The sequence below is a fragment of the Prionailurus viverrinus genome, chromosome B4 (genome assembly GCF_022837055.1).
Source record: "Prionailurus viverrinus isolate Anna chromosome B4, UM_Priviv_1.0, whole genome shotgun sequence".
Classification (NCBI taxonomy): Eukaryota; Metazoa; Chordata; class Mammalia; order Carnivora; family Felidae; genus Prionailurus; species Prionailurus viverrinus.
In genome coordinates this window covers 24,819,534-24,842,927 of record NC_062567.1, presented here as the reverse complement: position 1 = coordinate 24,842,927, position 23,394 = coordinate 24,819,534, and the positions used below count along the sequence as shown (strand labels likewise).

General features: G+C 46.7%; 1 protein-coding gene across 10 annotated transcripts in view; it reads right to left on the bottom strand.

The window, feature by feature from the left end:
* Window positions 1-391: 391 nt before the first annotated feature.
* Window positions 392-23,394, bottom strand: part of SVIL (supervillin) — a 233,040-nt gene continuing 210,037 nt past the window's right edge. For all 10 annotated transcript variants that reach the window (XM_047865432.1, XM_047865435.1, XM_047865436.1 and 7 more), the window contains 12 exons: window positions 22,128-22,303; window positions 19,300-19,444; window positions 18,681-18,957; window positions 13,395-13,546; window positions 10,991-11,096; window positions 10,067-10,274; window positions 8,585-8,718; window positions 6,721-6,876; window positions 5,001-5,144; window positions 3,826-3,950; window positions 1,498-1,653; window positions 392-1,400 (listed from right to left, as the gene is read on the bottom strand). In XM_047865432.1, coding sequence (XP_047721388.1) covers window positions 1,314-1,400; window positions 1,498-1,653; window positions 3,826-3,950; window positions 5,001-5,144; window positions 6,721-6,876; window positions 8,585-8,718; window positions 10,067-10,274; window positions 10,991-11,096; window positions 13,395-13,546; window positions 18,681-18,957; window positions 19,300-19,444; window positions 22,128-22,303 — 1,866 coding nt within the window. In that variant the 3' untranslated portion in view covers window positions 392-1,313. The remainder of the gene's footprint in view (window positions 1,401-1,497; window positions 1,654-3,825; window positions 3,951-5,000; window positions 5,145-6,720; window positions 6,877-8,584; window positions 8,719-10,066; window positions 10,275-10,990; window positions 11,097-13,394; window positions 13,547-18,680; window positions 18,958-19,299; window positions 19,445-22,127; window positions 22,304-23,394) is intronic.

Below are 23,394 nucleotides of genomic sequence, written 5' to 3'. Positions count from 1 at the left end.
AGGCTCCGAGCTGTCAGCACAGAGCCCGATGCAGGGCTTGAACTCACAGACCGCGACATCATGACATGAGCCGAAGTCAGACAATTAACCGACTGAGCCACCCAGGTGCCTTGTATTCAATGTTCTTAAAAAGGCACTGAGATCCTCAGTATGAGATGCAGAGATCATTTTAGGGTAAAAAGCTTCTGTTGAATGATGATTTGCAAATATATGTCTCTAATATAGTGCTCAGAACTAATATTATGGGTCAAATGTCTATTTAGTTATACAACCCTACGTAAAATCTTGCCCTAAAGTTTTAGCAGTTAATATTTAACGGCCAAGTATTGATACTAGGTTGACATGAACAAACAGAACGTTTTGCAGAAAGGAACATGCTTGGGATTCGATGTGAACCAATTATTGTGTTTATTCCTGAAGCTTTTATTTTGGAGCCCTGTATCACAAAATGGCATGTTTAATGTTTACAACAGGTTTTAGAAATTTGAGATGTTTTTTTTTCATTTCTACCGTTTTTTTAGAGTAAAATTGGAGATATTGTTCCAAACCATCATCAAAAAACGCAAACTTTTCTGTATATAAACTGTACATAAAAACAAGGCACTATACATTTCAGGGAAGATATTAAGGTTGAAAGGTGGATTCGCAGAGATTCTTTAGAGCCCGTGCCAGGAAGTACAAATGTCTCTGTTCATTTTAGCACCGGAAGCAGCACTCAGAACAAGTCAGACCTAAGGCCGAAGGAGACATTTCTGAACTGTGTGTGAAGATACAGAAGGGTGCCAGAGCTAATTCCACAGAAGCAATTCCATCTACCTTTTCATATTATTTTGACACCAAAAGGAAAACAAATCTTAAAAGTGAATCGAATAATATTGCTTTGTTAAATACGTATTTGATTTATATGGTGTTTATATAAATATATATATTTTAGAATCCACGAACTATCAAAATAACACTTTATGAAGAGAATCGCTTCAAAAAAAAGAGTAGGCAACGCTCAGCTGGAACAGGAGGGCAGTGCGAGAGCAGCTGCTGAGAAACAGCTACTTAAGTGCACACGGGGACACCTTTATCAACATGACCTGCTGAGTCGTGGAAAGAGAGTTTCCAAAGGGTTCGCTGAAACATTTACAAAATACACAAATCCAGGACACGCAGTAGAGCTAGTAACTTCAGGTTTTAAAAACTCTGATGAAAAAAATCTTTGTTTTTTTTTTTTAAATACCAGTCCAAAAAAAAAAAAAATTTGCCATTTTCCTGGTCCAAGGGTATCGAAAGTGACGACAGATTCTTCTAGCCATCTCTCCCGCTCAGAACAGACCTTTTGCTTTCTTCAGGTTCACCTGCTTCCAGGCGGGCAGTGCGTTGTATTCTTCTCTGGTCATGTCTAGTGCAAACTGCAAAATTGGGGGAGACGCCCAGTGGGTGAGTGAGAGGACTCCCATCCAAGCCAATGTGTCGCTTAAACGCCATCCCACACGAAGAAATGCTTACCTCAAAGTCTTCGTCAGTGAGATAAATCTCAAGCTTCAGAGGATCAACTCCCTCGGGCAGTGGCCTGGCTAGCAGATCGGCCAGCGGATAAATGGTTTTACAAAGCTTGGCTAAGACATCTTCCACAAGGGTGATCTGATTCGAAACTTCCGTATCCTAGAGAAGAGGAGGGAGCAGAGAGAACTTCGTGTCCTGCACCTGCACCAGTGTTTTGTCACGGGCCTGCAAATACATGACCCTGTCCTGTCTGTGCCTTCGCCAGACCCTGTCTAGTCTGTGCCTGGGGGGGGAGGGGGTCGGTTAAGGGAAGCAGGCTCTGAAATGGAAAGGGATTGCCCAAAGCCCCACAATTCTCCTTTACATGTCTTCCCACCTCACCAAATAAATCCTGCCTTGGACAAAAGGGAGTATCACGTGAGTGAATTATGGCTTAAGATTATTAAATCTGAACTCTCGGGGCGCCTGGGTGGCTCAGTTGGTTAAGCGTCCGACTTCGGCTCAGGTCGTGATCTCGCAGTCCGTGAGTTCAAGCCCCGCGTCAGGCTCTGTGCTGACTGCTCAGAGCCTGGAGCCTGTTTCGGATTCTGTGTCTCCCTCTCTCTCTGACTGTCCCCCATTCATGCTCTGTCTCTCTCTGTCTCAAAAATAAATAAACGTTAAAAAAAATTTTTTTTTAAATAAAAAAAAGATTATTAAATCTGAACTCTAAACACTAGAAGCATTCAGATAATGGAATTTGTTTAAAAGTATTTTAAAATAACCTTATGAGGATTCATGCTGCCCCCTTGAGCCCTGTTTCTTAATCCATAATAGAAAAAGGTAAGAAAATGCATCCAGGATACGCTGCTGAATCCAGACTTCAAACAAACAAACAAAAACCACTCTGTGTGCATTTACACTGAACTGGTTACTACAGGTAAATTCTCTTCCTCTGTTAAACCTGGAAGCCAGATCACTGCCCTCCTTTTGAGTGGCGGAAATGAATGACTAACAGGGTTGCCAAATTCATCAATGATGGTCGAGACTAGTGGTCACGGAGCGGGTTTGGAGCAATCCTGCACCTAAGACCCGGGACAAGCTACTTCAGGTGTGTCTCAGCTCCTTCCCTGGGAAAACGGAGATACACGAAGATGAATCTTAATAGACTGTTGTAAAAATAAGGGAGAAAATACACATAAAGGGCTCGGAGCCGTGTCTGGCCCACGGTGAGCGCTCAGTGATTGTGTTATTGCCACAACTTGGCGTGGAAAGCCCGACCTCACTGGCCGGAAGCCCGCCAGCCTGTGCAAGATGCTCCCAGGTCACTGCTGCCTGGGCATGCACGGCGGAAGCAGGACACAGCGGTAATTACAGCCTTGAACTCACACTGCAGGAGGAGGTACTTGTGCGGGGCGCTGCACCCCCAGGCACGACTGCGTGTTTATTGTAAACAGAGCCCTATCGGGCTCCTCCCCGCATGGACCAAGCCCACTGGCTTACAGAGAGATGTGAGTCTCGGCAGCGATGCTGGCATTAAACAGGCATTTGCGCTGCGCATCCACTGTTAAGCAGCAGCGAACTCTTTTTGTTTAAACGTGTTCGGACCTTCCGTAAAATACCCATGTCGTCTCCTCCGGAAAAGCAGCTCTCTGACATAGTAAGAAAATTGAAATGGAACAAACCTATTTCCTTCACAATGTTAAAAACTCGTGACTTAAAGAAATTCTACACAGCTGTAGTAAGCTTTTTTTTTTTCCTATGTGGTTGGAAATTATAATGTTCTTCTGGTTAATAATATGCTTTAGTAAATAAAGGTTATGATAAATGCTTCATGGGCTAATACCAACTGGTCTCATGAAATACTATTAATGAGCTATTCACACTCCTAATCAGGAGTGACTCACGATACATTCATTTACTTCGTACTTTGATCTGTGAATAATCCATCACAGATTTATTTTGTGTCTCCTCAAACACAAGGTTAATGTCTGAAGCCAGAGGATTTTGTTGTGCCTTACACGGACCTTGAAAAGCAACAGAATTTTAGCAAACAGAATGAAGAGATGGCCGCTTTTATTTCTGTATATTCTTTAGAGTAATTAAGTTCACCTTTGCTTTTAAGTTGTTTAACTTGAACACCAGGTGTAGAAGAATACCAAAATAGTTCAAATGATTTTTCCATTTCCTAAGCTAATTCTATGTAGACTTGCTAACATGTTGTAAAAGAAAACAACAACAACAACATTCATCACTTAGAAAATGCCATTGGGATGCTTCTTCCCAAGGTACAGTCGACTCACGATCTGAAAGGTGTGGAGCCACCTGCAGGGGGAAGCAAACCACACTCACCATTTCTGTGATTTCAGCAATGTCCTCTCTGTGCTCCCAGCTGGGGAACATATTGGTGAACGTCAGGGGCTCCAGACCAGCATGGATAAGGTAAGACTTGGGGGGCGGCCTCTTGATATTTTTTCCTGTAGGTACACGGAGGGCAACATCAGGACACCCGGGGTATGGGTCCAAAGACCCGGTCTTTCTCTGATTTCCCTTGAAATCTTTTCTTCATTTGGATCTCTTGACTTATGGTTAGAGTGCAAGTTGTGAGTAGTTCATAATAACGCATGGATGGTATTTATACAAAATGTTAAGTTTATGCATATAAGGATGCATAACACTGCATGTAAGTGACCTGACTCTAGCAAAATGCTTCCACGTCTCTGGATCTGAGAAAGCCTCTCTCCATGGCTCCTGGGCAAGAGATTTTTTCCTCTTGCATTCACCTGTAGAAGTATTCCTCTGACTTCCTAAGGCAGCGTGAAGTTCAATGTGAGTTAAACAGCTAACGAGAGCATTTTCTAAACCACTCTAATTTAAACATTTGGTGGGAATTTGTTACTTGTTACTGAAGAGCTTTTCAAGAGAGAATCAACTGTATGAACTCAGTGAAACTAATCCATGAAACCTTAAAAATTAAGACAAGAAATTAATTACTGGCATCTTTGTTTTACATACAATTCTATAAATTTTTGGCGGATGGTATAGTAAAAAGCCATGAGTTCACAGTAGATCTTTCTTTTTTAGATATCACACTAAAAATAATAACGAATGACCAAAAGGTTGCCATTGGCTTTCCAGCCCATTTAGGCGAGCTTTCCACTCTGGACAGTGGGCGGCTATGCGCAGAAGGAGGCCCCCAGCATGATTACACCAGAGTGCAAAAGGGTTCCGACCCCTCCGGGGCATTCCACGATACAGCCTTAAATCTTGAGGGTAGCAACTCAGACGGCCCAGTAATGTAAAAGAGAAAAATGAATTCCCATTCATGGTGACAGTCAAGAATGCATTAATCTCAAGATTAAGAAGCCTCAAAAAAAACACTTGGTTTCATCACTGCCTGCCGGGCTTTATCAAGGTTGGCCGGCACACGCAGGAAGGAAAACACTGGTCTGCGATCCTGCCGGGGTGGATGAAGCCTGTGGCAGAGCCGAGGGCCCCAGGCCTGCCCACTGGCACCGACGCCTCACCTTTGCAGTACTGGAGCACGGTCTCCATGGCACTCTTGCGGTCGGAGGCCCAGCGAATGCGGGCGGAACCCGTGATCTTGTTCTCGATGGGCCACCAGCCCTGCCAGAGGTACACCTCATGGTGATTGTCAACAAGGAAGAGTGCTGTGAGGGCAAGGGCAGACCAGACAATCAGGGGCTTCTCCGTGGATGCTTCCGGGGCACTCTTCCCCAAACCTAATGGATGCTTCCCTCCAGGCTGCTTTTGTCAAGGGAGGGGTGAAGAATCCCCTTGGCGGGGCCAAAGGCGGGGTGTCCACGACGCCTCAGCCCTTTGAGCATACAGTCAGTTAAAGCCTCTGGGCAGAGAGAGGTGGCATCTGTGATGCCGGCCTCTTTTCCCTCCCTGTCCCCACACTCTCTCTCCCTTTGCCCCTCATCAGTAGCCGGCCCGCCGGCGGCCCTTCCGAGAACTGGCAGCATGCTGAGGGGAGGGATAACGCACCCGCGAGGGGCTGTAAGCAGCATTTCTCTCCAAAGAGCATATTAAAAACCGGAGAGTACACCCCCCTTGCCCTACAGGTCACTGATGTGCGTGCCCCACATGCGATTGCTTCCTAGGTGACTAAGTTCCTGGTTCTCGGTGAGAGAATAGGGCTTGAAGGAGCAGACGCGTTCTAACACACCGTCAGCCCGACTCGTATTCCATGTGGCAGAGGGGCTCTCACACCTGCTCGGTCCGCCTGCCCCGCGTCCTTTCCTAGCCCGTGTTTCAGAATTCCACGCACACCACACATTTGAAAAGCCCAGAAGAGGTTGATAACCCACCCTGAGGCATAGCGTGAAGAGGGTGGGTAGCGGCCTCCCTTTGAAGGAACTTGCTAGTATTTCCCGCAGTATGACCCGTGGGCCAGCTGTTGAGCTTTTAAGGTGGGGAGCTGGGCCGGGTTAATGAGAGGTTGTGGCTGAGGGGAGAGGGCACAAGGGCTCAGACTCGACTGCAGGAGTCTGGCCGGGTCCGTACAGCCCAGTCTCTGGTGACGGTGACTGTCCCAACCAGCACAAGGGCACACAACCGGTTCTGTCGCGAGGTGGGGGCCGAGTGGATACAGCCTTGACCTCGGAGTCAGAAGACATGGGTGGGAACCACAGCCCTGCCGTGCAGCCTTGGCTAAGGCAGACACCGTTCTTTGGCTGATTCAACAGATACTCCCAACCCCTTGCCGCCCCGCCACTTGCTCTCCCAGGCTCCCCGGTAGTGGAGGGTGTTCACATGACAGAGCTCTGGCCAACGGGATGTGAGCAGCTGGGGCTTCTGGGAAAGCTTTTGCTTTATCCAATACAAGGGAGAGACACGGCCATCACTGCCCTTTTCCCAACCCTTTCTTTGTGTCTCGAACGGAAAACATGATGCCCGGAGCAGGGGAGGCCGACCGTGGGCCACGAAGCCACAAGACTGAGGGGAGTCTGGGAGAAGAGCTGAGATTCCAGGCCTGACACGGTTGTGCTCAGCCTACCTGGGCGAGTTAAGTACCTGGGCCTCGGTTTCTTAGACTGTAACATACGGCTGATGTTCCCTTCCTTTTGGGGTAGGTGTGAGCATGAGATAACATAAGAAAGTTACCCGCCAGGGCACTTGGCAAATAAAAACCGTTTAGTCAATATGCAAGTAAAGTAAAAAGGCCGTCTGGAAGGTGTATGTTCTGTGGCTCGGCACGATGACCCCTTCCGCGGGCCGTACCTGGCTGTGGCGCGCTGTACAGATCTTCCTGCAGGAAGGGCATAGAATTGACCACAGAGGGGTCTCGGGCGGGATACATGAATTCTGTGGCTGAGAAGTCACCAGAGGAACTGCTGAGGATGAACAGGCGGGGTGTGAAGTTAAAATTTCCAGGATCTTTGAAAGAAAAGAGAACAGAGCTGAGGACACGATATGCATCAAAGGAAATCCCAGATGGACGGGAGACTGACTGTAAGACATGCAATAACCCCAAAACTTCGTGCGAAAATAGGTAAAATTTATCTGACCTTGGAGGTGGGGAAGGTCTCCTTAATCATAATTATAAAAGAAGGAATGAAGGGACAGGGGATTTCTGCACTGACAGTACAAAAATGAACACTTTCATTGCAAAAAAGCCCCAAACCAAACAAAAAGGCAAGTGACAAAGTGAGAAATGTGGAAACTGGTTCGTGCCCTTGGTATATAAAAGAATAAAGATAAACGTCTCAGTAAAAATGCACAAAAAGGCAGAAATGAAAACATTCACCAAAGTAGAAATACAAATAATTAAAAAAATACATAAGCATTTAACAGTACTTCCAATTTAAACCATTAGTTAAAATAGTGCTTAGGTAGCAGTCTCCCCCCCACCCCCCATTTTGGCAAAGAGGAAAAGGCAAAGTCCACGGGGGAATGCACACTCTCTGATGTATACTGCCGGGTGAATATGGAGATTGGTGTCCGTGTTCGGGGGCACCCTTGTTGAGCTGTACCCTGAATCTTTTCTACCTTTACCACAGCACTTCTGTATCTAGGAATTTAACTAGAAGCAAAAACACGTACTTGGTTTAAATGTATTCACATCTCTATTGTGTAATAGGGAAAAATCGGAAACCTCTCTCCAACCAAAAGAGACAGGTTAAATAGAAAATGGCATATAGCATATTCATGGAATGCCCTGCAGCCAGAGAAGTCTAGATATTAACAACTTGAGTAACTGTTCATAATAAAGGGAAAAATCGGGTTACAAAACTGTGTACTGCTGTCCAAAATTTCCTTTAATATAGATGTGTATGGATCCCATAGAGAAATGTTGATTCTAGTTATCTTTGAGAGAGAAGATCATAAGGGACTTAGTTTCTTTTTCAACCTCTCTGTACTTTCAAACATTTTCCATCACCGATATGCATTATTAAGAAAAACTCTGTCAAAGTTCAGGAAAACTGAGATGAGTATACCCCACTGTGGTCCAACCTTGGGCAAGCTGATGAAGTTCGCTGTGCCTCAGTTTCCTCATCAGAACAAACATGGTGGCGTTAGGTGGTGAGCGTTGAGTTAAGGCAGATCAGGTGCTTAGGCGGTGTCTGTCTCATCCTAACCTGCCTAATACTTGTTAGCTTTCCCTGTGTGTTAATCTGTACGTTAAGTTGATCTGTGTTTTGTGTATTTAATACAAAAACGACCTATTCTCTAATCTGAACTCTGTTAGGTCCCTGCACCCAGGATGCTGGCCAGACCGAAAGCGTCTCGTGCCATAGGGTCACGTTGTGTCACTGTCCCTCTGGTTTCCTGGAATTCGCTTCTCTCCCTCCGTCTCTTCAGGTCATGCTTCCCTCTGAGGCTCTGTGTAAATGTCGTGTGATTTTCCTGGTGGAACTACTCTTTCTTTTAACTCTCAGCCTCCTTCATTCGTACCTCTTTCGTGACATACCAAAGTTTTATTTGGCATTATGCTTAGCTGTGCGTATTATTTAGCTTCCTTACTGCATTGTAGGCCTGGGAGGACCTAGCCTAGGTGTGATTCACTGGGTGTTGTGCATAGTATGTGCTCAGTAAATATGTACTGACTAAATTAGTGATGGAAAGCTACGGAATGTTGGATTACCTTGAAGCATGCAGTCGTAGGCTTTCCTGTCTCTCCTTCCTAAAGCATCCCAGAATCCCAGGGGCTCCGATCCTTCATCACACTCATGTATTGTCACTTTACTGCTACTATGCAGTCCGGCTTCCAGGGGACATCTGCATGGAGAAAATCCAGTAGTTTGTTTGTTTGTTTGTTTTAAGCCTGGAAGTGTTGGCAGTATGGAATTATTCAAGACTAAATCTGCAGATCAGTTCACCATCTCTCTTCTTCCTAAAATAATTCTTACTAATGAATAAAAACATGCTCCGTGGTTTATGAATGTGTGTATGTGTGGGGGGGGGCAGCAATGAGAGGGACTGGCTTGGCCCTTAGAGAAGAATGTATAATTACATACAAGTTGCAATGAAAGTGATCACGTTTTTATATACCACATACATATTAACTATTCCTTGTCCTCTCTTGCTAGAACATAAGCGTCATGGGGACGGAGACTTAGGTTAGTTCACTTGCAAGACCCTGGTCCCTAAATCTGTGCTTGGCACCAAGTACGTGATCAGTGAATACCTGCAGAGCAAATGAGTTCATCGTTCTGTTTTTTCCCAGTGGTCCAAGGGGAAAATCCATTGGGCCAGTGATGCCTTTGGATACCTCGCCGAAGGTCAACTATCACCCCTCCCCACTCGCTGGCACACAGAACAGCGTTTCGAGATGAGACGTTTTGCTTCCCGGCCATCTGCCTGTTGACAGGGCACTGGCCTGTGTTCTCTCTGCCCTCTCCTCGGCGCGGTAGGTTCGAGAGCCGTCCCAGGGGAAGGATGCCCGCCCCGCACCGCTGTGGTGCCCAGAGAACGGATTTGACCAGATTACACTTTGGTGGCATGCCGTGGCCCTGGAAATGCTTCGCTTCTACTGTTCACATGTTACCAGGGTCCTCCCAGGTGACAGCCTGAGGAAACGCCAGGCATCCCCTGCCTAGCTGGCGGTCCAGCGACTCAGGGGCAAATGCAGGCATACGGTTGTCCTCTGGAAAGGGGACATCTTATAGTCTGACACAGTTGGTGGTCTCCCAGACTTTTCTTTAGCTAAACGCTTCCTAACTTTCCACTGCTCTGGCAAAACTGAAATGTTGAACCCCTAAACGATATTTGAAATTTGCTCTCTTTAAATACCAAAGGCCTCCAGGCTTTTAATTCAAAATCTTACCCATGAAAGAAATGACGGCACTCATTGGGGGCACTTCCCTCACTCCTCACTCTGCCTTTCATCGAGGCAGGTACATCCTCAGAAGGTGGGGGAAGCCCTCACACGGGCAGCTTGAAGCGAGATGTGTGTCACGGCCACTTGGCAGGTCAGAGGCCCCCAACCACGTTCATACCCACCCCCTGCTGAAGTCACTTGAAGTACACCCGGGCTTCTACTGGCGACCCTGGGTATCCTTCCCGCCTCAGCCGGCGTCCCACGGGGAAGCCCCTTCTGGGAGATGCCCTCACACACAACACTCACTGTTCTTTGATTTTATTTGCTGCGGTCCTTCCGACCTCCTTCGTGTGGGCTTGGGCTTTGCATCCGTGCCACAAGTAAATGAGGGCTTTATTTACGTTGAGGACAACCATGGAAGTCCTGGACCTCAAGCTACTACAGTGACAGGCCACTTCCAGCAAATTCCCTTCCACAGGCACTTCTCCGCGCACACAGTACAGCCTCCACTCACCTGCAGGGGGCAGCAGCGGCACAGAGTTAGGACGTGGTGTGCCGCGGGGACCCGCCAACACCACCCACCCTGGGCCCACCCAGGCCCATCCTTGTGACTTGGGGGTGGGGGTGGGGGGCTCAGGCGGAGTGGCCGCCAGCTCGCTGCCGGCCCAGAAAGCACCTCCTTTTGGAGTTAGAAGCAGGTTCGTGAAGTAGAAAACCCATTTTTGTAAATACTCAGGTATTTACAAATACTTACAAATACTGAGTATCTTATAAATACTCAGGTAAATCACATAACAGGCATATTTTGAGAGGCTCTGAAGCTAAGAGTTCTTTTTATTTTATTTTTTTTAATAAATCTATTCTATAAATTAAGAGATTTTTGTTGGCCAGCATCCAATTTATAATAGATGACCCACTGAATTTTCCTCCCCTCTTGAAAAGAGGGACAGAGTCACTGTGGGGATTCAGTTTAAGGGGAAGTAATCTCCCAGCCTCCTGCATACAGAGTCCTATGTATCCTAAGGTAAACGCCACAGGAAGGTGGGGGGGTGGTGGCTATGAGCTCCCCATAAGGCTGATTTGTAAGGCAAACGTGACAAGGCTTTCAGGGGTGAAGACACAGCTATATAAAGGGAGACTTACTTTAATACCCCTCCCCCCCACCCCCAGTGTGAAAACACCTTCTAGGAGAGGGAAACGAATCTTATTCCAACGGTGACAGTGACTTACTTTGCGCGTTCTCTTCCTCCTCTTCCCGCCTCCCGGAGTGTACTACCATTCCCCCCTGGAAACACTGCAGAAAGCAGGGGGGCTCCTTTCCCTGCAGGACCTGGACCTTTCAATGGAAACGCATTCCAGTAAGTAACACGTACCGGTTTTCAAAGTCTTAAAAAGAATACCTGCCTAGTAGAAACTCTGAAAAACAGCGAGAAGTGCCCACAAACACCAGTGACACTACTGTTGTGTCTAAAGATAACCACTGTGAAAGGTCTAGGGTACAGCTTTCCTTTCAAAGTATCTTTCAGGTATGTGTCTTTCCCAGACAAAAGTAGGATTGTTGTCCTTTGTTACTTAATACCCGATTTTATTCACTTGATGTTTTGCCGTCAAAGACTTTGGAAACACAAGTTTTGATATTTTAGTGGTATTCCATGGTATAGACGTAGCATGATTGATCTAAACAAGTTTGAAACAAAGTCTACCTCTCAGCGGTGAGAACGACTGATCACATAGTGACTCAGGGGTGGGGGCGGGAGGGGAGAACTGTCTCTTTTGCAACCATTCCCATAGTCCACTCATGGAACACTGCTCCTGCGGACCAGCTTCCCCTTCGCCTGGGAAGCACTGTGTTAGCTGCTCATAAAACTGTTAGGGTTGACTCCACTCACTCTCACTTTGGCTAGACATTTTCCCTTCACGAGGAAATTGTTTATTCAGCCTGGAAGTCGGGGCAAACCGAAAGGTAGGAAGCATTTCCCACCAGGAGTTAACAGATCAACCTCAGGGCCAACTTTGTGTAATTAAGCGCCATTTTGTGGCAGCGTTTTATATATCTGAAGTGTTTTTACATCCACTGGCTTGATAAAAAGTGGAATGCTCAGACTAGAGAGATTAAGACTCAAAATTCTAAGGGTGATTTTGCAGCCATGATTGAAACATGGCCTTTACAAAAATAAAGGCAGTTGAAATTGCCCACTATTAGGGATAAATTAAAATGCAATGGCCACTAACAGTTATTTTCAATTATTGTATAGTCTATAGTAGAAAATGTGTATTAAGTATTTTTTTTAGGGAACAGGATTGGTTCTTAGGAATCTAGAAGGCTAGGTGAACATTAATCTGTTTCGGAGAAAATTCCTCTGTTCTCCTCCCTCATGCTATTGTTAACTACTCCTCCAAGGTAGTGAAGATACCTGCCCATGGTATCATGCTTTCCCAAAACCTTACAGTCAACTCTTCATTACTAAAGGATGGGACCCCAGGCAAAGGTAATCCAAACAGCAAAAAGAAATGTTCACAAAACCTTGGCCCCAGGGCATTATACAGGCCCTGGGGTTATAATGGCGGATAAAGACCAGCACACAAGGTCTCTTTCATACTTTCTAGGGAAAGAGGGATAACAAGTAAGTAAACGCAATGTCTACAAAATGTAAATGAAATGACAAATGACTACGAAGTGGTTTTAAGTAGTGATAATAGCGGTAAGTGCTATAAAAAAAAAATAATAAAGCTCAGCAGAGGGACGGAGAATGGGGAGGGATTTGGATAAAACAGGTGACACTGGAAAAGAAACCTGAATCATATGAAGTTGAAAGTTACTTATGGATACAGGGGAAATGTTCCAGACAGGAAATTGCACAAAGGCCCTGGGGTGGGAGGAAAGAGGTCTGTGTGTCTCAGGAGTGGCAAAAGGCTAGAAAGCCAGGGGGAGGTGGGAGAGGTGTTCAGGGCCGACCACGAAGGTGCTGGCAGATCACCGGGACACCGGTTTGGAGAGCAAGGGAATGACACGGTCCGACGTGTTCCCGAAAAATCACTCGGGCTGCTGGGAGGAATGCAGATGAGAAAACAGATAAGAATACTCATTTTTACATTAATCTCTGGTATTTCCTTCGGATAGATTTGTGTAGGTGGAATAACTGATCAAAGTTTATGAGAATTTTAAGGTTCTTGAGCCAAACCTGCTTTTCAGGATGGCTGTTTCAATCTACACTTCCCAGTGGAGGCATCCTACTGAATCCTTACCCACCCTGGAGCCGTTCTTTACAAAATCCCTACCAATTTTAGAAGTGGAAAATAGCATCTCTTGGTTTTATTTATAACTCCTTGAATATCAGTTAAGTGGAAACTTAAAAAAACCAAACCCTCCCTTGGCGCCTGGTGCCTGTCTTATGGATTCGCTATTTACAGATACAACATCTCGTGGAAGAGCATATTACTCCTGACCTGCCAGTAGGGAGAGAAGAGGGGAGGCCCAGCCTGCAGTCTGGAGAAGCCAGACCAGAACCAAAAGTCACTTGTGCGATGCCGTCTTTGTTCACGAAAAGTCAGGGGTCTTCAGGGGACCAGGCCGCGCACCCTGTGGCTCCCCAGGAAGGACGGTTCTCTCATTCGGCTGCTTTCCAGCACTTACCTGGGCACCCCTCTCTTCGTCCAGCTCCACCGTCATCAGAGCCGACGTGCCCTTCTCGCTCACGGTCGACTGCCGACCTTGCCAGAAGAAGTAGACACACTTCTCTTTGCCAGCCACCCTTGCTGGATGCTCTCCCTTTTGTCGACTTCCCACTGCAAACACAAAGAACCCGAGAGGGCAGGGTAAACAGCTGATGGGCCAAAAGAGGGGCAAATGTATGGCTTTCTTCTCCGGGCTCTGTGAGGACAAAGAGGGATGACAAAAAGCTTTGGGGCATGGGGCTGAGGAGAAAAAACACCTTTCTTCCGGTAACTGATCCCGAGCCTCCAAATTGGCGAAAAATGATCTAGCCTTCTCGACGCCCTAGGAAAAACACCTGTCATCCTCCAGGAAGGCGGCGGATCACTCCAAGTGTGTGACAGAGAGAGCGGGTGACTGCCAGAGCAGGACCAACGGCTCCCAAAGACAGAAATACATTTTCCGTCTTACGCCATTTTTTTTGGCAGAAGATTAGCTGGTAGAGAAAAGATATTGAAAGCAACAGCTGGGCTAGCTTTAAGTACAAAGGGAAAATTTAGTCTGCTAAAACGATTCTAGTGAAAACACACTCTGGAGTTTCCACATTCCGTCAGAAATGGAAGAGATCTATTGCTGACATACCGCTTTCATAAAATAATCTGGGATTTCAATACTATCTGTCGCTGGGTCCGTAGCCAGGATTCAGTGCTGGTTGTCCTTACCGCCTGGCACCCGGCTCACAGGTCTCACCCAAGAGCAGGCACGGGAAGCTAATTGGCCAAGTGGCCATTTTGAAAAGGCAGTATTTCAGACCTCAGCTCACTACTTTTCGGTATATACCGCACTCCAGTCTCCTCTCGTTCATTCAACAACCACTCACTGAGCACCCACAGTGTGCCTGGGGCCTCCTGGGGATACCAGAGCTATAATGAGAAGATGGCCCCCCTGCTTTCATCCTAACAGACATGAGCAAGACAGTTTCAGACGGTTGATAAGTGCTCTGAGGATGACAGACGGGGCTGTGACATGGGGCAGGGTGAGTGCTAATAGGATTCCCTGTTGAAGGCAGGCCTCTCCGAGGAGGTGACAATGACAAGGTGACAGGGACTTGCAGGCAGACCCTTCTGGAACGAATGAGGTCAGGAGACTGAGCTGTTACCCTCAGATGCCTGCCTGGGTGGTCCCAGAAAGTGATGGGCAACAGTGGGAGAACGCAGGTTATAACACCCACGCTTGTTGAAAATTAAAGATAATAACTAGGTTCTCTGTTAACCCAGTTTTTCCCAGTGCCAGTCCCATTTACAAAATCACAGTTATCTTGAGGTTTGAAGGTAAGAAGAAAGCTCATTTATTTTAAGTTCTCAAGAGGTCAGGGTCATATTTATTTGATTTTTTGGCCTTTTAGCAAAGTACTGTATATATAGTTTCTATAAATGATCATAATAATTCTTGACAGTGCTTTGCTTAAGCACAACATTTAGTGCCATCTTTTGTGGACCTGAACTGGTCAAGTTGGTGTATCTTTTATTAAATGTTTATTTTGAGAGAGAGAGAGTGCGCGAGTGAGCGCGAGAGCACGCGCGCACACGCATCGAGGAGGGGGAGGGGCAGAGAAAGAGGTTGAGAGTTGGATGCTTAACGGACTGAGCCACCCAGGCACTTCAAGTTTGTGTATTTTTAATGGATAGGCTATGCATATTCACAATTAGTTTGGAAGCCACTCCATTGAAATTTCTGCTAATTTAGATAGAACAAAAGTTTGTCTTTGATTAGCAATCCCACTCTTTAAAGTAGTAAAAATTAGTCATGTCAGCTGGGGAAAGATGTGCTTAAAACAGGTCACAGAAGTTGATATATATCTTGAAATCTGTTAGCACTTAAGTACATTGTATAAATATATATTCAGGCTTAAATAACCAGTGTTTTACCATCTAACATTCTAATGTGGACTTCAGTATATATATCTAAAATAGAATTATTTCCTTAAATATCTCATAATAGTTTTCAGCAATTTTCTTCAATATGCACAAATTTATTACTATATACAACTTAATTTTTAGTTCATCTATTTTTAATTTTAGCAAAGTAAAGATTAAACTTTCATCAGTAAGAATTTACGGACTGTGACCTTTATTTCACTTTTTATATTTTTTTAATGTTTATTTATTTTTGAGAGACAGGGAGACTGAGCACAAGTGGGGGGGGGGGTGCAGAGAGAAAGAGAAGACACAGAATCCGAAGCAGGCTCCAGGCTCTGAGCTGTCAGCACAGAGCCCAAAGTGGGGCTCAACATGAACCAATGAGATCATGACCTGAGCCGAAGTCTGACGCTTTACCCACTGAGCCACCCAGGCGCCCCCCGACTGTAACCTTAAATAGCCTTGATCAGATGGCTAATTTAAAGTGTTGATGGGGGTGCCTGGGTGGCTCAGTCGGTTGACTGTCTGACTCTTCAGTTTGGCTCAGGTCATGATCTCACAGTCGTGAGATTGAGTCCCATGTCGGGCTCTGTGCTGACAGGGCAGAACCTGCTTTGGATTCTCTCTCTCCCTCTCTCTTTCTCTGCCCCCACGTACCCTACCATCAAAATAAATAAGTAAACTTAAAAAAAATTAAGTGTTCATGCATTATGTCTAAAAATACTTTGAAGAGGACGTTTGTGGCCAGTCGTCGTGTTTAGGAGTAACAGGGAACCACGGTTTGAAGAACTGCTCAGGGTCAAGCGGTCCTGCTGCAGAACCCCATTTACTGCCCACTGCGGCCTCCGGTCTCCCTTCCCTGGAGCCCCGGTTCGCTTCTCCAGGAGCTTCTCTGTGCACCTGTGCACCTGGCTAGTGTCCACCAAGAGGACGGCTGTACTGTTTCTACAGCTGCTGGTGTCTGCTGACCGTGTCCCAGAAGAGCTTCCCGAGCTCCAAGTTGTATGTCCTGTTTGCACGTGCAGCTGTGGAGTAGGAGTGATGAGGAGCTAGGCTGTGGTCACCGAGGGGCCACTGTTAATGCCATTGTGCTATGCTTCTCTGCTCCCAGAGGGACCGTCTGGAATCGGAATGCTCCCTGCTCTGACTTAATGCTCTGCAGCTGGACTCCTTCAAAGCTGTAACTTTGCTCATAACGATGCTGCTGGAGCTGGCTGCGAGATGTGCCCTGTGTTTACTGGAAGAAACACAGAAAGTACTTTCCTGGGCCAAATCATTACTTCTTAGGCGGCCTCCGGCAGAGTAGTCTATGAAGGCCTCAGAAATCTGATTACTTTTTTTTTAATTAATTCATGTCGATATCGTTTTATTCATTTATTTCCTATTACTTCTTTTTATAACTAACAGCTCAGGTAAGGAGATGAGTGAATTTCAAATTCTATTGCCCCTTTGTCTTGTTTTGTAAAACATGCAGTTTCCTCTGTATTTAAGGAAGGGGAGCTATGTATGCTTTCAAAGCTGGTCCTTAACGTTCCCTGCTGCACAACACCGAAGGTTAGTGGATTCCCACCTGCCAAATGCCCTCTTACTGCCTTTATTGCCAAATGCGGCATGGATGGTTACTGCAGCTGGACAAGTGCACCACCCCGAGGAGCAGAGACTCACAATAGTGACTCTTTGGGAAGGACGCTTATTTTGGGGGAGACTCATGTTATCTCATCTTCAAGGTAAATACAGCAATTTTGCTTTCGGGGCTGAGGGCATCAGTGACGATTCTTTCCCGTACCTTGTGAGCATGTGCCAGGCCCTGTGCTAAATTGGACACCTACCAGATTATAATAATCTCTGAGCGGGGCATCATCATCAGACCGAGGCTCAGACAGGTTACGTCCCTTCACCCACCTTGCATGGCTGGTACGTAGGGCCCGAGAGAAGATTCAGACCCAGGCTGCACGGTCCCCGGGCCTGTGCCCTTTCCCCCCAGCCACATGGCCTCCTTATGAAAGGGAAAGGGGCTTTCAGTGTCCTAATCTGGTCTCTCCTAGCTGGGTGACTTCAGACAGGTAACAACTGTGGTGTCCTGTTCCTCACTGAGAAATTGGCATCATGACGTAATACGTCCCAGAGCCACTGGGAGGCACTCAACTCGAGTGTGCAGCAAAACCCCCAGTGCTGTGCCTCCTGGGCTGTGTGGACCTCCGGGCGCGCAGCACCCCGGACAGCTCTGGGCAAGACTGCCTCCTGCCCTGCCTGGCGATGCCCCACACTGGCTGCCCACAGGGCGGTGTGCTGGTCTTCCCCCAAAGCAGCAGGGTCAATCTCAGAGACCCCGGCTCTCCTCCGGAATGACGGGCTTGCCTCTTCCCGCACTTGCCTTATTGTCATTTATTATGTGCTTTCGGAAGGTAGGGTCTGACATATTTACTTAGCCCCTAACGTAAATGTCTGTATGTAGAGTAGGTGCTCCAGTAAATGCTGCCGGGTGATTAGCAGACTTATTTCTGATACATTAGGAAGGAAATCATATGGTTCTCAGTCTGCGGGTATCTGATGAGCAGACAGCAGCCTTCATCCCCTGGAGCTCCAGGGCAGCCACACCCCGGCAGCAAAGCGGCTTTCAAGGGGTGAAGAAACGCTCAGGAGTTGAACGTCAAAATCACAGCGTTGTGACAAATCCTCCCAAATGGTGGGGCGGAGGGACGCTGCAGAGGACTGGCTCCTTGTTGGCAAGGAGAAGGGGTTCTCTCTCCAAAGCACACTGGCTTTCCTCCCTCACCTCCTCTAGCACAGAGCATACAACGGACCATTTCGCTGAGCGTTTCACCGACAGGAACCACGCGCAGTTTCGACTGTGTATTTATTCTACCAGATCCACAAAGCCTGTTCGTGCTCTCAGCTCAGAGGAAACAGCTTCTTTTATTTTTAATAAATCTTTTGTGCATAACTACACCATTTGGTTCCAGTTCGAAATCATCCAGATATACTTTACTTCAGACTTTAATTTAAGCAGCAGACAGCCACATGGTAAGTATCATTTGGAGGCAAATCATCACTTTCCTAGAAAACCTCTGGGGACGGGGAGGGGGCGGGAATGAGGGTAGCAGAGAAACCGTAACGTGCATGTTTAATTTCTATAAGGAAACACAACCTTCCTTAGCAATGCTAGGGCGTCAGGATCCATCCATAAAGTTTACTAAGGGGTTCTCCAAGCGAACGGTCAGATCGGCACATTCTCTGCGGCCGAAGGCAGGGGTGCACACAGGGAACGGCTTCTAGCGGTGCTAGACTCGCAGCCGCAGAGCTGGGGCCGCCCCGTGTCAGTGTGAAGAAGACAGAAGTGCTCACTGACCTGCGGTGCTCACCATGTACTTCCACTTGACCACATAGGCATCTCCCTCGTGGAACTGCCCGATGCTCTGTTTGGGGAGCCGGCTGTAGTCAAACTCTAGGATGTGCCACACATCCACAGAGACACTGGCGATCTCAAACTGCCTCCTGTCGTCCCCTTCTACCAGGCCATAGCCACGGCCAATGTTCACCCCGTCCAGCACCGTGCTGGTGGTGGTCTGGGGCACCTGCACCATGCGCGTGACGTCATACGGCTTGGCTTCGGCCCGAGGATCTTCCTATGGGGGAAGGTAACAAGGCTGGCTCGGTGGCCTGTTTCTACAGCCGTTTCCTGCCACACTCACTGCTGTTTCACTGGTAGACTTTCCAGCTCTGTCTCAGCGTTTAACTGCGTTCTGGGGAAAGACTGCGGAGGCCTGAATACCCATCCCACAGCAGTGAACGGGACACCTAAAAGCTGGGGACACAAACTGGACTACTTCACCTCCTGGAGGTAGAATATAATTGGAAACCTGTTTGCTGATCTCCCAGTAAACCCTGGGAAGGCTTTACCTTCGAGGCCTCTTTTGTTGGGACCTACACCAAAGGCCTGAGGTTTGAGACTAGATTACCAGAAATACCTTTTGCTGGGCAAGTTCGCTGGCGTTCTTCTCATTAGGTCTCTTCAGTTCAGTCCAATCGAGAAATTTCTCTTTGAACAAAATGGTTTCATTGTGTTCTGTAAGTCTCCCGAATATTGCCCAGTCGGGCCGCCCCTGTCCTTTTCTGCGAAGGTGGGTGGGTGGGGGAGTAGACAGGAGAAGAACCAAAGTTAAGCCATGGGAAAACAAAGGAAAGGAATGGAAAACACACACACGTGGCTAGTGAACACAACTCATGATACATTAGTGGTATACAGAATGCATGGTCTGTTTTGTCAGATAAGTGACATTTTAGTCTTTCGGTCTGAAGCCTCGCAGGGAATCGATGCTCCTGAACGTGGGGTGAATCGTGTCAGGTCTGGACTTTCCTTTCATACTAGCAGATTCTTGCGTTTGGGATCCCCTGGGGGCAGCACACCAGACTGGGAGCTGGGAAAAGGCAGGAGCCACACACATGCCTTCCTTGCCTATGTCATGTGCTCACGGTCGCCTGCAAGGGCTCCCCAATTTTCTGTCTCATTAGCGAATGGACGGGAGGAAGGCACAGCTCACCCTGAATTCTCTGTTAAGTCCTCTTACAACGCAGCTCTCCAGTCTCCGGGAGCAGAGGAAATTCTCCTTCGTTACTACAATGAGCGTACTTTCATAGAGCATAAAGTGAATTTCCACATATTTATTTCTAGGCCACCAGACACGACAGCAGGAAGGGAGAGCACGAGGACACAGAACAGGAAGTGGCACAGCCCAACCTGGAGGCCTCCTGCTACGGCCTCAGGATTTCAGAATTTGAAACTGCTTGGAACGCTGATCAGGCAGAGGAAGGCAGGGTTGAGGAAATAAAAACATGCTGAAGCGGGTTCGCGCAGGTATCGCCCATCCTTCCAAATCTCTCTTTGGCTGCGAACGGAGACCGGGCTGCATACACCCCGTGAGTCTGATGAGCAGTGCTTCTGGGGCCTGCTGCCGCCCCTGCCCATCACTTCCTGTCTCGTCACGACTACGGCTTCTGAAGTCACCCCCACGGCACATCAAGGAGAGTGCCTGTTCGGAGGGAGACCGCCCAGGGGAGGCCACGGCATTCTAACACCCCCACCTCGTACTCTCGCGGGACTCTAGGAAGCAAGTATCGGCAACTAAGGAGGATTCGGGACTCCCCTGCAAGGCTGTGGCCTTTAACAGCAAATGTCTGAATGACCATCTTTGGTATGGAGTCCACTCTGCAGACTTGCTAGGATGTCTACAGACAGCACTTGCTTTCAGCTTTAGACATGGGTTCTTTCTGGTGGGAGTCGAGCAAGCAGGGGAGGCGGTGCGTTGCAGGGTAAAGGGGCAGCTGAGAGCTCCAGGGGGTGAGCTTCTTCCTGCCTCTTCCTCTGCTAAGAAAGGGCTGGGTGCTTAATCTTGGCTGTACCTTACAACCCTTGAGGAGCTCTTAAGACCTACTGACATACAAGCCCCACCCCACGTGAACTGAGAACACATCTTTGGGGCTGGGCCTGGCACGTACATTTTTGTAAAGGTCCTTGGGCGATTCTGATCTGGGACATGTTGAAAACCAGTGGGTTAGGCGCTGACTCATCTACTCCCACATCTGTGATTATCTCACTGCTATGTATGTTATCTATCATATGGATTTTGTGCTTTGGCGTTATTGTTTCTTTTAGTACATCAAATAAAATACTCTTTTCCACCTTGGCTTCATTCCTTTAAACACCAGTTGTTACAGGACTACTTTGATGTTAAATGTGCATTTTGTTAAAACGGATTTGAAAACTTCATCTACGTTGACATAATTTTTTATTTTTTTATAATAATAATAAAATCAATATTTGATTTTAAAAGAAAACTAGGTGAGGAAGTTGCAACTTGTAGACTAGATCAATGCAAAATATTAAGACCCAGTTGCATGATACCCAACGTTTGCTCTCTGCTGTTAGGTTAGAAATAGATGTGCCACCAATTATATGGCACACATAATTTAAAAGCACTTCCCCCCCCCCCCCCGCCAGTAAAGAAAAACAACAACAGCCCTTGGCATATAAGAATTATTCTTCTTATGATTGTGTTTCTTAGAGTTTGTGCATATTCTGCTGATTTGCCAAAATTATTTTTTTTTTAATGTTTGTTTATTTTTGAGAGAGTGTGAGCGGGGGAGGGGCAGAGAGAGGCGGGGACAGAGGATCTGAAGCAGGCTCTGCACCGACGAGGGGCTCGAACTCAGGAGCCATGAGATCATGACCTGAGCTGAAGTTGGACGCTTAACTGACTAAGCCACCCAGGCATCCCCAAAATTACTTTTTTAAAATAGTCCAGTACACTGTAGGAAATATTAAAATTACAGTCATTATTTCAGTACAACACCTTCCCCCTCACTCTCTGTCCCCCAAAAGGCATAAACATCATCTACTGCCAAACAAATGGTAAATCGTAGAAGCTACGCTGGAAAGGTGTGAAATGAGAAGGAAAAATGTTGCTTTTGCCCCTTCAGATCCATGGCTGAATTCCAGATCCTGGGAAGCTTTTCAGATCAGCATGTAATTTGCTTAAACAATTGCTACTCATCTGCCAGGGCAGCACCTGGAAGACTGCAGGTGGGAACAATTTGCGTGCCTCCAGACACAGACTAGAATGCAGCGTCCATATTTCTGTTGCAGTTAGGCGAGAGCTAAAAGAAATGTTCTTTTTGTGAATATACAGGGTACCGCCTGCAGTCAGTTATGAAAAGGAAAGCCTTTGGAGAGCCACAGTAGGTGAGCACAGTGGGAATCCCCTGGCCCTTCCCCACTATCAGCAGATGCCCGGAATACCTGGGAATAAGCGGATTGCACTCTCCAGGGTCCAGGGGGTTGATGTCACAGTTCTCGTAATCAAAGGTGCCATTCCATAAATGCTTTGCCAGCTGGAAAGCTATTTTCCGTTGTGCTAACGTGACTTCTTTTCCATGCCACACATACACTTCACTACCGAAATCAAACACCAGTACCTGGGGAAACGGCACAGAAGATGTGGTTAATGTCAAAGCCATGCTCCAGATGAACCACGGTCTCTGCGGACACTGAGTTGAGCGGGTGAGGATACAAACCCTAATGGAGCCATCAGTGCAAACATAAAAAGATCCAGGGGTGGACCAGCTGGCTCTGCCCTGCTCCCCTAGTCTCTACCCTGCAGGTGGGATTTCCATCTTGTCCTGAACTCTCCAACTCTGTAACACCCCTCATTCATAAAAACAGTTATTTGGCTATGACTTCCTATCTTCTTTTCTTCTTCCTTGTCTCCCTCCTTTGTTTATTCATTCACTTAGCATATATACAGGCCTTCTCACATGCCAGGCACTGAGGACCAGTGAGGTCTTCTCTCCTCTGTTCAGTTCCAACACCCTCAAAGGGAGAGACCATATCATACTTATGTTTACAGTAGGGATTTACGAAGTGTTTGCTGAATGAATACGTGAATGTAATGCTATTTCTTATTTCCATGCCGTTGGTTTATTCTATTCTTTCTTCCTAGAATAATTTCTTCCTTCATGTCCAGCCATCCAAATCCTACTCAACTCCCAACCAGGCTCAATTTCACCTTCTCTTTAAAATTACTCCTGATTATTTCTTCCCTGTGATTTTTGTTCTCATTTAAATGCCCATATATATCACACACTCCATCTAGGTGTGGATTACATCCTTTCTAGTACTCCTCTATTCAATGAAACTTAAGGTTCTTTTGTGTCTTCCACTTTTTTCTCAACATGTGCAATACAGAGGGTAATGACAATGTATGTACTTAGTAAATATTTCCCAACGTGAGAGAAAAAATCTAGTACATCATTTGGCAAACCCAAATTATATATACATGCATCTGTTATTCCTGAAACTTCAAGACTGCAAAAATATAATGTTCATAGAAAAGCAAGAGATAGGGCTAAGGAGTATTTACATTTTATTCCCTGTTTATATTGAGATATAACTGACATACGGCACAGCATAAGTTTAAGGTATAAGGCATAATGACTTGACTTATATAAACTGTGAAATGATCACCACAATAAGTTAACATCCAGCACCTCATACAGATACAAAAGGA